The 18,015-nt window shown below is 34.2% G+C and overlaps 1 protein-coding gene across 3 annotated transcripts in view; it reads left to right on the top strand.

Annotated features, from left to right (window-relative positions):
• GALNT13 (polypeptide N-acetylgalactosaminyltransferase 13) overlaps window positions 1-18,015 on the top strand; it is an 829,184-nt gene that overhangs the window by 590,026 nt on the left and 221,143 nt on the right. For all 3 annotated transcript variants that reach the window (XM_060151498.1, XM_060151496.1, XM_060151497.1), the window contains 3 exons: window positions 10,809-10,975; window positions 11,599-11,806; window positions 14,571-14,741. In XM_060151498.1, coding sequence (XP_060007481.1) covers window positions 10,809-10,975; window positions 11,599-11,806; window positions 14,571-14,741 — 546 coding nt within the window. The remainder of the gene's footprint in view (window positions 1-10,808; window positions 10,976-11,598; window positions 11,807-14,570; window positions 14,742-18,015) is intronic.

Genomic DNA, 18,015 nt, shown 5'->3' with positions numbered 1-18,015 from the left:
GTATGGTTTATAATATATATATGTATGTACTTGATTCACAAATGAATATTTTATATTCAGAGAATATATTTATAAAATCACAGAATATTTTATATTCTAGCTAAAGATAAGTCTCATTAGAAGAATAATGAGAAGAAAGGGATCTTTTCTGGGAACATTTCAGAGCTTTTCTTGAAAACAGTAGCTACAGTATGGTAGGGAGTTTTCCACACACTTCAGAATGACTCCATTCTCGATAGTTACGTAGATTACATTGAAACTGGAAAATGTTTGAAAACCCAAATTTTGCAATGTGGTCATAATCATGCAAAAGATGTAAATGCACAAGGACCAGGAAAAAAACCCTTGTGAAAATGAAAAGAAAGAGAAGGAAAAGGGAATAAATACATAAAATGTTCTGGGAGTTTAGGAGAGTGAACAGTTAGGTATCTGTGCAGGAAATACAGTTTCATTGAGGAAGTGCGACTTGAGTCCTACCATGAATAATGTGTGTGAGCACTTCAGGGAAGATAGCATTCCAAATACAAGGAATTCTAGAGATTGAGGAAGATAAAGGCATGAGAAAGCTTTGTTTATTGAAGGAACTTTGAGATGTTCAGTATTGCAGAAGAGTTAAATGCCATGGCGAGAGGAGAAGGTGACATGTGTGAGACTAAGCCAGGAAAAGCCTTTAGATTTTAACATTAGGCGATGAAGAGCCATCAGAACATTTGAATAAAAGAGTGGCTGCTTAGATCTGCATTCTGGTCTGCAATGAGAAGGATGTACTTTGGGCGTCAAAATGTCCCCCAAATGCACCATAGTGATGCCATGCAATAACTTAGAGAAGGGATGATAGTATATGTAGAGGACATAGTTACTGCGAAGGATAAGAAAGATACTGAGGGAGGAATCATCAGGATTGGTGACTCATGATGTCAACATCACCACCATAATGTCAATATCAAAGTTTCTGCCTGTGAACCTGTGCGGTGGTTTCATTGTCTAAGAGAAGTGAAACCTATAAGGCTTAGGGTGGTCAGTTGACTTGGATAAGGCCATGAATGAGGACAGAAGCAAAGCTTGTTCCAGAATCCAGGCCTTATTGAAATCAGTGTTATTTTCACTAACAAATGTGAGAGTTTAAACTTATGAATGACAATAGTGAGTAATTTTGTTGCAAAGTCACTTTAATTATGGTTACTGCATTCAATAAGCACATTCAATTTAGACAACTCATTGTTAAGTACTTTCAATAGCATGAAAGAATTATATTCAGAGGTCATAGAAAGAGAACAGCCTTCTAAATTCATGTTCCAACACAACAAAGGCCACAACACTTACTTGAATGGTATTCTTTTACTTCTAGATACAGTGTTGAATTATAATTCATTTCCAAAAAAGAGAATTCTTCACAATAGAAAAAATATAAAACTTGCTTGTACAGTACTTCTTTTATGTGCTGGAAAAAAGAGATTGTTTAGCAACTGTTGACATGGAAGTAACTCCAGTGGGAGTATATGGTTGCCATTTATTTGGTAGAAATTAGATTTATGATATTTTATTTTTTAATATAAAGCAGATGTCAACTTAGTGTACCCAGTCTGTCAAGATAAGTCAGCTTAAAGCCAAAAGAATCGTCCTCCCAAGATTTACTCATTTCCCTGGTAGACATTCTTTTATGATTGCTTTTGTGACTGCTGTCTCAGTTCCTCACAGTGCAGTACAGATGCTATACCTGGCTTCTTTCTTAAATGAGAGACATACTTATGTAATCACCAATGTAGTGCATTTATGAGTAGGGCAAATTTAATGGATAGTAGGAAGAGAGGTGGGGTTGCATTATAACATTGTAGTCAAATATGAATTTTAGATATAACTCATCTTTAAAACCTCTTGCAGTTGTCTCATCACTGAGGAAAGTCCACTGGCCACTTTAGCCTCTCATCATTTTACTTGCTCATCTCCTCTCCCTAGTCCCTTTTTACTCCTTTCTTTAGTCTTTCCCACCTCAAGTGCCCACCCCCGCTGGAGCAAAGCAAAATTTCCCCTCACCTCATTCAAAGCAATTAATGTTTTCTTTTGTTTTCTGGGAATGCATACCTTCAGGCTCCCCAAGTACCTATTCTAAGAATTCTCCCTAACAAAGGCAGTTTCTTCTCTAAATGAGAAAGGCCTTATCCTATCAGGAAAGAGGTTGAATAGCAGCTATTAAAGTCAGATTTCCGGGGTTTGAAACCCAGCTCTGTCACTTAGAAGCAAGTTACTTAACTGATCTGAACATTAAGTTATTATCAAATGGGAGTAATTTAGAATATTATAGGGACTGCAATTATAATTATTATAAGAATAATTATTATGATTATATAATATATGATTATTATATAATATATAGTTATTAATGATTATTATAAGAATAGTATAAGGACTCCATAAAAGATCACCAGAATACCCACCACCTTAACAGACAGTTCTGATGAGTTCTAGTAGTCTTGGAAAGAGAGTCCACGTTAGAGATTTATCGAGATTGGGGGTCTGGGTTTAAGTGGCTTAAGACTGGTCTTTTAATGCAGGAATCTTATTGAGCCTGTTCAGTGTATGATGTAGTAGTTTAGGATTGGTGGACATATTGAGGAAAACGTCTTGAGGTCAACTGATAGGCAAGCAGTTTGTCTAGTTAAGATATATATTGTCCTGAGAAGACAACCAAGCAACGTACTCTCCTTAAAAGGGGATTGTTTGACCAATTAATTGTTTGAATAAATTTATTTTCTGGAAGTTCTTGAAGCATGCAGTGAAGCTATTTATGAGTTCATAGCCTTCTCTTAGTTCTGATATTTAACCTGTGTGGTTGCAGGAGATTTCAGTTCTCAGGGTCAAATGAGATGATACATAGAAAACGTATAGTAAAATGTCTGCTACGTAACTAAGAGTTCAGTAAATGTTCGCCACTTAGTACTAGCTTTCTTATTATGATGTTTCTTAAATCAGAGCTTGACTACAGGAGGAGGTGGCCTAACCCTAGCTGAGAAATGCAGGATTGGATAATCAGACCGACCTATAGGGTGGGGATCTCTTCCAGCTTTGGTAACAGGAGGGAACACAGGTTGATAGACCTAACTCATGGATATTCAAGAGCAGGCAACAAGCAGAGATCTCAGCAGAAATTGACCCTTTGAGATCTTCCAGCAGAGATTAAGGTAAGCAGGAAGATTTAATAGCAAGCAGCCACAGCCAGCAGCAGAAATTTCAGATTACGGCAATAAATGATTTGAAAGAACTAAAAGCGAAAGAGGCAGGACCTTTATTCCACACTGCTACCCTGGACAAAGAAATAAAGCAGTTCTCAAGCCAGGATGGTCTAGACACCAGACCTGTTATTGAAAATGCATTGGAAGTAAGGAATAAAATGGATGCGTGGCCATAGAAACTAAGAATAAAAGACAAGTTAATATGGCTATGGTCAGAATACTATCAGCAGCGAGGCTGAACCAAAGACCTTATCTGTAATATTTCATATAGTACTTGATAATATAAGAATAGCATAATAATAACTTACATTCATATAATTCCTTAATAATTCCATTTGTTTCCTCAAAAGTCCTGTGGTATAGATGTGGCAAGCAGTTTTACTCCAATTTAGGCAATGCCAGAACTGAAGCTTCAAGAGTTTGCTCATAGATCCTAATGGCAGAATGAGGAGATAAACATAGATTTTCCAGACACAGAGCCTTCTCCAGTATATCAAAATAGAACGATGTTACTTATGTTTGAGGGGAATGTGTTATAATAAAATGACTTGCAGACCAATTTGCTGATACTCCTCCTCTTTCCTATCCCTAGCTCATTTATTTGCCGTGGCTGTAGAAGCTTGCAAACCAAAACCAACTGAAAATATAAAAAGATGTAGAAAAACGGGTATTTCTACGCCTCTAGTTCAGATTATAATAGTGTAGAACTATGGCTGGGGGACTTCCCTGGTGGCACAGTGGTTAAGAATCCGCCTGCCAATGCAGGAGACACGGGTTCGAGCCCTGGTCCAGTAAGATCCCACATGCCGCAGAGCAGCTAAGGCCGTGTGCCACAACTAATGAGCCTGCACTCTAGAGCCCGTGAGCCACAACTACTGAGCCCTTGTGCCTAGAGCCCGTGCTCCACAACAAGAGAAGCCACTGCAATGAGGAAGCCTGCGCACCGCAACAAAAAGTAGCCCCTGCTCACCACAACTAGAGAGAGACCATGCACAACAACGAAGACCCAACACAGCCAAAAATTAAGAAATAAATAAATAAATTTATTTTTAAAAACTACAATTGGGAAGTTAATCTGATAATTAATACAATAGCCTGCCTCTTGGTGAAGTTTTCATGCGTCAACCCCTTACTAAATATATTTTGTGACATGCAGAAGGCTAGTTTCTGGCAGCACAGAGATAAATAAGATTAACCTTCCCTGTTCTTTTTAAGAAGCCCCTAGTCTACTGGATTAGACGTATTTGTTGTGAAAGAGTATAATAAGTAAAAGGATTGAGGCATATATGAAGTACAAGGTTGGGGGAGGGGCTGAGTAGTCTTCTCTGGGATTAGGGAAGTAGAGAGAAAGAAATTCCCTGGCTCCCTCTTCCTCCTTTCTGCTGCACAGCGCTCTCCACCCAAGGTCCTCGTGGCATATTTCAAAGAGAAACTGACAAGCAAGGGAGTCTTGGAAAAGCATCCTGCTCAAAAACTCTCCTGCTCCCCCACCCCAATACTTAGAAGAAAACAGAAGGAGCAAAGAATAGATCTGATAGCAAATAGGCTAAGGATGAGTACAGGGTCTACCTGGATGTTCAAATAAAGGTGATTGGGACAGGTGAAGAACAATTTGATTTTGTAAAAAAAGAATAAAATTGAAATAGTCAAGTAATTGTGACTTACAGGAACTTACTTTTGGAAAGTTTAACACCACGGAAGTACAAACCAACATATAGAAACCCATGCAAAATTAAGTGCTTCATTTTACTGAGGCACCAAGCTTTCAATTATGGAAGAAACACTTTCCTGTTGCCCAAGTTTTCTTTGCATGGGTGCATTGGAAAATGATGGAATTTCTCTCTGTGAATATAAATGTTAATGACGGGGAAACATGGAAACCACACATAATTCTGCAAGGTTCAATGCAATTCCCACAGCTCTTAAAAACAAGAAGTGTATAGAGGACTTGTAAGTCTTTATTTTAAATCACTGTTATTACTCTTCTTTGTTTGAGGCAGTTAAAGGTAGCCGCTGATTCACTGAGCAGCGATCCAAAAAGTCATGCAAACTACAGTGTTGACAGCCTTTGTTTGGAGTCCGAAATGCACTGTATCTAACTAAACCACTGTGTAATTATGGATCCTTTGTGATTTCCCATTCTCATTTTGTAGTCAATTTTTCTTTGATGTGGCATGTTGTGTTCCAGTAGCTTATCTGAAATCATCAATATGGTTTGAAAAGGATAAAATCAAATTGTAACAGTCTATGTTCCCATAATGTGGGCATAGCCAAGGAAAAAGATGGTAAATAGGTACACTATCTCACTATTTCCATGTTCCAGACAGTGGAAAAGTGATTCTACCCCCGAATTCTCTCCAAAGAAGAGCAGTTGCATTTATTTCTCATATATTTACAAATCAACAGCTGATACACAGAAAACTGGATGAACGTTAGTATGTATCCAGATGACAGAAGAGAGTGTAATTGAAGTAGAGACTTTCTGACTCCAGTACTTATAATTAAAGGAAATAGTGCCTTATTTTAGTTCATACAAACACAACAAGAGATACTAACCTTATACATCCTATTTTAAAATGTTGATGTAAGCAAAAAGGTTTTATATATGTATGTATGTATATACATACATACATGTATGTATGTATATCATATCAGTGTTTCTGTTAAATACATTTCGGTAACAGTTGTCACCTTGGCTGCACATTCAAATCCCCAGGAGAGATTTCTTTTTAATCCCATTACCCATGGCCACACCCCAGACCCCTAAATCAGAATCTCTGTGGCTAAAACCCACATATCAGTAATTTTTTTTCAAGCTCATGGGATGATTCCTATGTGCAGCTAAGAATTAGAGCCAGAGATATATTATTACAGAATTAAAAGGAAATAAACCTTCATTTTATTTCAACTATTATAGATTTAGAATGTCAAAATATAGTGCAAATATGAAATGCTGCTATGATAAAGCTTATGATCTTATTGGAATACCAGATTTCAGGAGCTTAATTTGAGTATTGGGTATCAGATATTCCTTTCAAATTGATGAAAATTACTGTTGCAGTCTGCCACTTTTACTCTCAAAGTTAATTACATACACATTGTGTTCCCACAATTATGTCAAATTTTCCAGTTCTATTTAGATGTTCACATAAAAGAGAAATAATATCTTCGAAAGACAGGTTGCTAAGAGTATTTGATCTATATGTACCTAATTTCAGTGAAAGCTGTCTTTCTATGCTTAGTTTTAATAAAATGATCCTAGGAGAATCTACTTCTCTTGACTTAGAGATATTTATAAAGAAATAAATTATTTAAAAAGGCATAAAAATGCTTTTTTTCTAATTTTTCAGATACCAACAACATCATTTAAGACATCTAGCATATAATATGGAGCAGAAATCATTACTATTACTAATATTATTAAATAATAAATTATTTTATTAGTGGTATTATTTATTACTTTATTATGCAGAGTATTGAACTAGCTCTGTGACTTGAGACTTGTATTCTGTGAAATAAATATTTGAATTAGTCAACTTTGAAAGTCCTTTGCAATTCCACCTTTTGGAGATTCTGAGCTTTACTCAGCTGTGTAGACCAAGCAATGTCTACCACACATTTCAGAGTACATACTTTAATCTTATTATGAGAGACGTAAAAGCTGAGGTGAACAGTGGTGAAATTCTTCCTGTAATACCACAGAAGAAGGAGGTTGTCATGTGTGAGGGTGAAGAGATTATTAGAGAAATCCAAACTATCTATTGATTTTAAGTACTTACCTCCACCTACATCATATAGGTTCCTTGTTTTGTTTTGTTTGTTTTTAATTATTTCTGGAAACATCAGCCAGTTAAAAAAAAACTCTGCCAGTGTAGATACTAAAGACATTAAAAAAAAAAAAACCTGAAAACATCAAACAACACTTTAGTACTTTTCTGTGGCTAAAGAAAAATTATTGTATTCACCTGTTCTAAGTGTACGCTTTATACCTTTTATATGTCTGAAATCAGGATGAGTTTTACAGTTAATGATTAGTTACAAACATTGTCTACCAGCTGGCAGTTGTCATGTAGGCAATATTCCTTAAGTTTGTGTGAATGTGGTCATGGCCGTTTACATAGTTAAACTTCGACTAAGTTATGTGCAGTATTTGTACTGTATGTGTAGAGTTTGTCATTCAACATTTCTTCAGAAAGATTACAATATGATTCAGTATTAGAACAAAAAGTTATTGTCTGAACAGAAAGACAAGGAAACAGTGGCAAAAATTATATTTCATTTGATGAAGCCAATATTTATGGTTGGAGCAATGACTGCAATTTCATATTTTCTTGTTAATCAACAGCTAACTGATTTACATAGTCTTGTTGCTTATCATGTCAACCCAGGACCAGCAGTGTCCACGTCACCAGGCATCTTATTAGAAATTCAGGGCCTTGGGCCCATCCCAGATCTACTGAATCAGAATCTGAATTTTATCAAGATCCCAATATAATTCTTTTGCAGCTAAATTTTGCAAAGCACAGCTTTATAGTACCAAGGAGGATACTCACAAGATGAAGTTGTTTTGTATTTTGTTACTGAGGTACGTGCTAAATGCATGCCTCTCATTTAAGCAATACAACCTAAAGCTGGAGAAATCCCCTTAGAATAGATGAAAGAAACTTCAAAGCAACAAGAAACTAGTGTGACTGATTTATAAGCAAACCTGAAAATATTGATAGGAATCTGTGTCCAAATAAGTTTAAAAGCTTTTTCTATAGGCTTTACTTAGGTATTGAATAGAGCCTATTCAAGATAAGAAAGCATTATATTATAGTTTATTTGACAACATTTTTCTAGTGGAACATAAAATTTTTCCTAGTGAAACATTTTTCTCTCCTAGTGGAACATAAAATCATGATGTATCTAACCCTAGGTGAAACAATAGGTTTGATGAATTACGGACAATAATTCAAGTTCAGTGTGTCACAGATCCATTAAAAACCATGAAAATAAAAACTCTTGTTCATACGTATCTATGCACTTGAGATAACTGGATAAACTGACATAGAAAATGATTAATTTATGTAACAAGAATTATCCTATAAATTATTTTATTATTATATAAAGTTTTCTTTGCTAAATAACTGCATACATAGGAGGAAGAGGAAGAATTAATAACATATTAACCACATTTTATTTTTATGCTACATTAAATAATGACATGGTGGAAGTTTTCTCTAAGTAAGCAAAATAGCTACATTAATAGTAAATTAGTTCATTATAACTTCGTCACATATGATGAATATAAAATTAACATTTGTGAGTGGACTTTTTTTAACCGCAAAAATAGAGCATGCCGGAAATAGTTTAAGAAGCTGGATCTACATGTCTGCTTTTATTTCGATATCTTAAATGATTTATCTAAATTAATATCTCATTCATTTTTTCTTTATTAGCACTTAGTATAACATGTGAGAGATTTAATTTAAAAGAAATGATTTTTATCCAAATGATACTAAGTAGACTTTATAGACTGTTATCCTTGGGTTAAACCAGTATTTGTTGACTGTTGGACAGATTTCAGCCTGCTTCTCCAGCTTTACTTCTTTATTGATGATAATGATTATGATACATTTTGTTCAGCATGCTGAAAGTGAGGGGGTGTTTTGCTGAGGAAGAAGAATGGAGGTTTGAGGAAAATCATGGCAAGAACCTTTCTGACTTACCAAGACAGCTTTCTAAGTTCATTTAGTGATGAACTGCCTGGAGGTACAGGTCAAGTGATGATGAAGCGTATAGAAACCATTTGAATCTTGCTACCAGAATGGGAAGAGATGACTATGAATCAACCTACTTTTCACCCCCTACATTTTGATTTTTCTTATTTACACAGTGTCCTATATAGTGTGGCTGCTTAATGAATGTTATTCAAATAAATATTTGCTGAAAAAATGTTATGGTTAGACACATGCACATTCTTATCTGGCTATATTGCAGAGCACTTCACTGAGTAGGTGATATTTTAGACTGTTTTAAAAGATGATTAAAATCTCAGCAGACTTTTATTACATGCCTTTGATGCCCACACTTTAGTGGATTTTTTTTCACTCACCTGTGAAGGGGACTAATTTTAACGATGCTAATTTTGTGTCAGAGATTAGGTCATTTATTGGTGGCAGGCTGTATCTGGTTCATTTTACTTTATGGAATTATTTTAATTTTCTAGCTCTTTAGAATATTTTACAGGAAAAAATAACCTAAGGTGAATAAACTTCTATTCCTGTTCTGGATACCCAGTGACATTCTTTTTTTAATATTCTGTAATCACAGTGATTTAACAGTACATGACAGAAATGTCTAAATGTTGGGTGAGAGCCATCTGCATGTTAAATTTGGGATGACCACCTAGAACACACTGCATGTTATTTATCAAAATGTACCTTTTTCAATTGATGGCTTGAAAAGTAAAATCTGGAGTTCTTTTAACTTATAAGCAAAATTAAAAGTTTTTCTCAAAATATCAAGTTCTAAAAGTAATAACAATTATGATGTAACCTCTTACTAAAGAGTGTGCTCCAGTGATCAGAAGCATCTGAATCACCTAGAAACTTTTTTTTTTTTTTTTTTTTTTTTTTTTTTTTTTTGCAGTCCGCGGGCCTCTCACTGTTGTGGCCTCTCCCGTTGTGGAGCATAGGCTCAGGACGCACAGGCTCAGCGGCCATGGCTCACGGGCCCAGCCGCTCCACGGCATGTGGGATCTTCCCGGACCGGGGCACGAACCCGTGTCCCCTGCATCCGCAGGCGTACTCTCAACCACTGCGCCACCAGGGAAGCCCCTAGAAACTTTTTAAAAGCTGCATATTCTCAGGCTGCACCCCAGATCTTCGGAACCAGAGTCTGCATTTTAACAAATCCCTAGGCAATTCCTCTGCACATTAAAGTTTGAGATGTTCTGGTAGCCTATACCCTTTCATAATCTCCGATTTTGATTGTATAGTATACTCATTGAGAATCTGTAAAGTGTATCCTGGCCCCTAAATCTTTACCTCAAAGTAGACATGGATTATGGCATTCTCAAACAGAATAGGAAGCGTTCGTGACTAGATTTTAGAATAGAAAAATCATTTCAGTTTTACAAGCTTCAAAACCCTGTGAACATATGCCTTTTTATGTTCTTAAGACTTTTTGAGTTACACAATAACTCTTTTTCTAAACAAAGAAGACAATTATATCTACTAAGTGAATTCATCTGTCCCTGTTGTACCTGGTCTTCTATTGATAGACTCAGAATGCTATTTTAGCTTTCTTAGACTTGTGTAAGTCATGCCTCTTTGTTCCCTGGAGTTAATGTAAAATTAGTCAAAAATAAAATCAGTTAAAATAACATTAGTAAGTATGCATATTTAATTTTCAAAGTGCCAAGTGATTACTCACAGCAAATATTAAAAGGAAAATAATTTTAGATAATCATAAAGTGTTTCTGTAGTAAGGGGCTTTCAAGTCTGAAGTTGTGTCATAATGGATATTTTTATTACAATGATCAGAATGAAAAATGAACTTCTTAGCATGTCCCTCTTCTTTCCTCTCTTCCAGATGCAAGACAAAGGTCTACCCTGATGAACTTCCAAACACAAGTGTAGTCATTGTATTTCATAATGAAGCTTGGAGCACTCTCCTTAGAACTGTTTACAGTGTTATAAATCGTTCTCCACACTATCTACTCTCTGAGGTCATCTTGGTAGATGATGCCAGTGAAAGAGGTACAAATATTTTTTTTGTATATTTTTTTAATTAGAAAGCTTAACTGTGTTCAAAAAGGTAAGTGGGCAATGATCTGTATTTTCCTTGTAATTATACTAACTCTGTAACCACCTATCAAATTTTCATTAATATACCAACTCCAGAAACAAGTAACAAATTCTTTCAGTTTATCTCATGATTCCATGGTTCTTACTAACCTAAGAAATCAGCCAAAATGACTTTCATAAGTGTTTCTTTTTTTTCCAAACTCAGTTGATCTTGTGACTGAGCATTTATATGACTTTGTGGATATTGGTCTTTTTATTTTTTTTAGTGTAGGTAAAAGAAAAATAACTTATAATTAAGGAGATTGCGTTTGCCATTGTGGCCCAGTTTCTAAATTAGATTCTGGTATATTAACTTCCTAGTATATCCTTATCCTTGTCAGCCAAGTGACAGAATCATAATGAACCGTATACTAATTCACTGATGAAATCTCTACATCTTTCTTTTGTACAATGCAAAAAATGTTGATAGGAGTTTACCACCATTTCTGCATGTTGAATTTCCATCTGGGTAGCAGTATCTCTTCTCTGTCTTAAAACAGTTTCAAAACTTTATAAATTCTTATTGCACATTACAGATTTTCTCAAGTTGACATTAGATAATTATGTGAAAAATTTAGAAGTGCCGGTAAAAATTATTAGAATGGAAGAGCGCTCTGGGTTAATACGTGCCCGCCTTCGAGGAGCAGCTGCTTCAAAAGGACAGGTCATAACTTTTCTCGATGCACACTGTGAATGCACGTTAGGATGGTTGGAGCCCTTGCTGGCAAGAATAAAGGAAGACAGGTAAGAATTCATGTGTTACGTCTGTCTGGGTTTTGACTGAACCCGTTAGGACATTTTCAGCTGTCCATCATAACTTTTCTTCCAAGTTGCTATTTTCAGAATGTTTATTTCCTAGCTTTTAAAAAAGTAGGCCCCCTACTCCTTATTTAATAAAGACCTTGGCTTATTTATGCTGAACCTGAATATTTGATTAAGAAATAGTCAAACAATTCAAATAGTAAAGATGTGCTGAATATTCATTTTATAGGTGACGGAAATCAGTCCAATCAAAAATAGTATCATATTTTATAAAATACATTTTCAAAGCACCTTTGTCTTCCATCACCCTGTGAGGTAGGTAATAAAGGTATTCATGTCTGTATTTAATAATAGGGAGGAACAAATGAGTTAAATAGCTTGTCCCAGTTATTGGAAGTGATGGGAACAGCAATTTAGTTCTTCCCACTCCCAGAACAGTCTTCCCTTTACTACGTCAGTGCCCTTATTCAAAGTCTAGTCCAAAGCCACCCTGATGATCTTAAAAATAAACTCACACTCATGCACCCCACTGAAATGAAACCAGGATTTAAAAAAAAAAAAGCATAGAAAGCACAGCTGTAAGAATGTTTAATTATTTAAATAATATTGTCCTTTTGTACAGACATATTATGAAATCTGAGAAGTTGAAGAATATAGAAATTAAGAACCCTCATAGTTAGCTGAAATTCTTTCTGATGATGATGCTATGAAGTGGGCTTTTTGCAGATACTCATAAACATGGGTGGTAAATGAGTGTCATTCCTAAGCGCCTAATGAAGACAGCTATGCTGATTGCTGTCTGATATAGTAACAAAGCATTGCATAACACCTTGCTTGCATAGTCATTTCACCTACAGTCGAAAGGTCTTTTTAGAATTGAAGTTTTTAATTAAGCTTCCAAGACAGGGGCTGCTTAGTGTGAGCTAGTGCAGCTATATCACATAAATGGCAGGATTTGGTACTTGCCAGGAAGATGGATAGAAGTTGTCAGTAAAATGAACCATAGCAGTTGAAGAAAGCAGTAGGAACCTTTTAGTCAACTGAGTGTAATATATGGCTAATAACATTTTTCCATTCTGTGTATTGTACAGTATGCACAGGAAGGTAAGGTTGGCAAAGTATAATGAACTTAGAACCTCTTAAATTCATTTCCTGGCAGCTTTTCATACATTATGCTGCTTTTTAAAACATGTGTTTCGTATTCAACTTAGTGAGTTTTTAATACAATATTGTTTCACTATGGTCATGAATGGATCATTTATTTTTTTCATCTAACAACATATTTAGATTGTATTTGCATATAATGAACTCTAATGCCTTGTCCTGCTTATATGTTGTAAAGTTGCCATAACTAGATAATAAAGTCCTATTCAAGGTTATTAGATCTAATTTCATCTCCCTATAATTTAAATTATTAAATGTAATGAAGAAAGAGAGAAAGATATTGCTTTTATAAGGACCAAAGTTACCAAGAAGCTTTTCCAAGGCTAAATTAAATCTATTAATTTCAGAGAACTCTATGCATGGGCCAATTGTGTGGCATATAAGACCAAATAGAAAATGAGTGTTGGTGATGCTGGTGTTACAAAACCAGAATAAATAATGGACAGCATGTCCTTGCTTTCCACATCTATGGGTGATTCAATTGTATGTTTACATCTATGGGTGATTCAATTGTATGTTCACCTTCTATCTTATATGAAAAGCAAGCTCTACTCTTAGGAATTAGCTACAAACAAGGCACAGTTGTTTGAACATTTACTGTGGAGATGACAAAAGCTTGATCCCATAATAAAACATATAAACCTGGAGTAGGGGAAGACTGGAGAAAGCACAACATGGATTAAAAGAGTACCTAATGATCTCCCACGGTGAAAAGTTCCTTACCCTAAAAAGCCACCATCAAGAGTATCAAATCTGTATATGTATAACTGAATCACTTTGCTGTACAGCAGAAATTAACACATTGTAAATCAACTATATTTCAATAAAATAAAAAAAAAAAAAACCAAATCTCCTGGCTCTTCCTCTTACTTTAAGAAAAAATGGATCATAAAACACCAGAAACTGAAGTTGCTTATCTTTTCCCATCTTGAAATATGTAGATTGTTAGTGTAAGCTTTTTTTTTTTATTTTAGTGTAAACTATAAGTCTAGGACAATTCACTCAGAAATTGTCATGACACTAATGTCATTCATAGGAAATATTTACTTATACTGATGATCATGATTTTTATCGTTGCTTCTTGGATTTTCATTTGTTTGTTTTTCTATGAAGATTTTCTCTGAACTATCTCTTTAAACTTACCTATTGCCTTTGAGAGTCAAACTACCAGATTTAATTTGCCATCATTCATTCTTCACTCCCCGCATGCTGTTGATTTTCAGTGGTCTATAGCTAAAATGATGCATAATATCAAATAAGCTCTGCTAATCATGCTGTGAGTGGAGGTTTTATGAAAAATAGACCATGTTCATCCCGCTGAGTTAGTATTTAGAATGCATTTGGAAGTCAGCTTGAAGATCAATTAGTATATTTGATTAGATTATACATGATAGAATAAAAGTAGACTGAAGTAAGATGCAGTAAAAGGAAGCAATTTTACAGAGAAAAAGGATAACATGAAAATAAAGGCAAATTAAAGTCACAAAATAAATTTCAACATATCAGCTATATTAAGTTTAAAGAAGCTAAGGTAACATTTAAATTATTATTTATATGTAAACTGATTTTAATTTTTCTGCAGGAAAACAGTTGTATGCCCCATCATTGATGTGATTAGTGATGATACCTTTGAATATATGGCCGGGTCAGACATGACTTATGGGGGTTTTAACTGGAAACTGAATTTCCGTTGGTATCCTGTTCCCCAAAGAGAAATGGATAGAAGGAAAGGAGACAGAACATTACCTGTTAGGTATGTAGAGCATATCTTCCAAAGCATAGCATATGTATTCCTATAATAATTAAGGAATATTATCAGTTTGTATGATCATTTTTTAGACTTTTGAAGACATATACTTCTTATTCATATGCATATATGTATTATCACGTTTTACATGATCATATAAGAATCAATGACAATATTAAATCTACTTTAAATTGCACAGACAAATTTAAGTACTGGAAGAAGTGCCAATTTTTTTGAAACTGTGTATTCTTAGATTCAAAATATATGTATTGTGAATTTTCTATGTGACAGGTATGTGTTAGCCTTGATACTTCAGGTAGATGTAATATAGTTTATAACAGAGGTATAACCAAAAATGTTTTAGTAAATATTTTAAATTTACCAACCTTAAAGAGCTATCTTCCCTATAGATACAAAAGAAAGCTCCATTTGGAAAATTTTAATATATGAACAATTATGAAGGATTTATTGTTTGTTCCAAATTATTTAAAAAGCTACTTAATTTGAAATATTTATGTTTAAAATATGTGTTTGCCCTTAATACAAAATAAGAACTATCATATAAATCTTTAGTTGTCTAGATAAGCATTATCTACTTTATTAATATAAAATTATCACCTTCTTATTTTAAGATACTATTGTGTGCCTCTTGCCTGCAACCAAAAATTGATTTCCTGAACAATACTTGGGGAGGGAGTTCACTAGTTTAGCTCTTTAAAGATGAATCTGGTAAATCATCATTTGGTTGGAACAATAAAGAAGTACCCTAACATTCTAAAACAATATATATAACCCATTATCTAGACAAGAATGTCTCCTAGCCTACTGAGAGAATGACTTACCTATTGACAAGACTAATTATATAATGAATTAATTAAAACTAGCTCAAAAAATTGGCTAATGGAAGTGAACATCTCTCAATGCTTGTTATTGGACAATTAAATATTGGCACTGTTAACCCTCTTAAGGATATATTAACTACATCAAAAAGAAAATAACATGTAGTTCCAAACAGTTGCGTAAGGATGTGAAATTATTATGTCAATATTTGGAGTGTAATTTAGCAGTCCTTAACTCTTGCTGTCATCTTCACATTCATCTTGTCTTATTGATCCTTGCCTCTAACAACTTGAGGAAATACAATGGCTCATATTACCATTGTTTGTTAGAAATCCTATTTTCTTAGATCATGGTTTCATTTAGTGTTAGATAATTTTTCAGCTTCAGATCCCAAGTGAAAATTATCGAAATACATGAGCAATACACTCAAATATAGACAATGTGTTATTTGAAAAAGAGGTTTAAAAGATTACATGTGCATCCTTACTTTTTTAACACATTGGCAAAAGACATACTTTTTTAAACTTTATCTTCTCAGAGTCAAAAGGTAAATAATTAAGAGCTAGCCAACATTCATAGTAAGAAATTGCTCATCTTATTCATAAAAGTGAAGATTTACATAGAAATCTACCATTATTTCTCATCTTTCATTAACTAAAGCAAAAGAGGAAACATCCAAATTGCTATATTTTCATCACAGTTTATGTGATTTTATTGTAATAACATGGAGAGATGATGAAATCTGAGTATATTTTATTTGTTTGCCTTAGTAACTGCACAGTATTTCACTGTGAAGGAGCAGTATTTCAATGCTAAGAGAGCTGGAGCAAGAGAAAGCGAAAGCTCAGTCTTTGCTGAAGTTTCTAGATTCTTATGGCAAAAGGTTAATTAATTCACTGGCTGTGTTGTAATAGCCTGCAGGTAATTTTCATCAGCATAGCTGTAATGTGAACTTTCTTTGTACTTGTAATCTATTACTCGAGGATGTGATCATTTTTCTCACATTCATACAAACAGATAAATCATTCTAGGTGTTAAAGACAATTTTTTTCCTACTTGACTAACAGAATTCTGAATAGCTAAAGTGATTAAAATTAGGTTGAAATTTTGGTTTTCTTTATAATGCTTTATTTAAAATGTCAGTTATGACAGAACTTTCTAGTGACTATAATTGGCTAGTCATCATTTAGAAATACAATCATGCATTTGCATACATAGAGGAACAACTTGAACTTGTAACCTAACCTTAGTTATACCTCATTTAAAGTAAAGTTTATAATGGTTATACTTATTATTCTATTCTCAACCTCTGGGCTTTGATATTTTCTTTTTGATAATAAATGGAGTTTGCGACATGCTTGGCAATTGTGAAGTTATGAGTATGGAATAATAGCATAGCATACATAGTCCAGCTTTGTTCTTCTTTCTATTTAGTTTTCTTTAATCAGTAAACTGTCCTTGATATTTTAGTAGTCAAATTATGTGACTTTTCAGGAATATCTCAATTATATGTGCAACAATACAGTAATCAAATCGTTAAACCAGGGGTCATAAACCAAGAGGCTGTGTGTCAAATATGCTCTGTTGATGTGTTTTCTTTCACCTACATAATGTTTTACACTTATTAAAATTACCAACATTTTAAAAATGAGATATTTTAACTGGTAGCATAAGTTATCTGGTAGTGCAGATAATCTCCCAAATCATTTAATTAGTTTGGGGGTGTAGTATGCATTTTTTCTATATAATAAATATAACTGTTCAGTTGATTTGGTTCAGGCTATTGAAATGAGCAATAGTTTAGTTTTGCATGTTTTTCCACATGAAAAAACACATACACAAACACTGTTGAGCACTGTGTTAGGTTCTACACATGCAAAGCTGAATAGAGCTATCTCTGCACTAAAGTTGCTCACTATCTGGCACCAGCTGTAAGTCTGCTGGATAAGGGGAAGAGGCCAGGACAACTGGCTAGCAAGTGGATGTACAGGAGTTAAATTGTGTCAACTGATAGAGTGGTGTGTGCTTCTGGAAAAGAACCTGGCTCTTTAATCTTATTGATGGCGTTAGTCTCCTAATTATGCTCTGTAAGTAACCCTAAATAAATAGTTATAAAAGTATTAGTCTCTACTTTAATTTCTCACTGATTGAAATAGATTACTTAATTAAAAGCCTATAAAAGTTATTTATCAAGCCTATTTATCTTTCTTTACCCTTTGTGTCTTACTTATGGACTTTTTTCACATTTAGTCATTATTAATATTCTCAGTATGATTCCCCTCTTTCTTACATTGAGTACCATGTTCAGTATTTTTCTAAAGTAAAACAAAAGAGTTTTAGATTTTCTTCTAATCCATGCTAGCATAATAAATTAAACATAGATGTATTGATAATTATGAGTTTTTACTTCTGACACATTTGACTTTGGTATCCATTTTTA

The sequence above is a fragment of the Lagenorhynchus albirostris genome, chromosome 6 (genome assembly GCF_949774975.1).
Source record: "Lagenorhynchus albirostris chromosome 6, mLagAlb1.1, whole genome shotgun sequence".
NCBI lineage: Eukaryota > Metazoa > Chordata > Mammalia > Artiodactyla > Delphinidae > Lagenorhynchus > Lagenorhynchus albirostris.
Note: the sequence above shows the minus strand (reverse complement) of the source record. Positions and strands in the feature narration are given on the sequence as shown.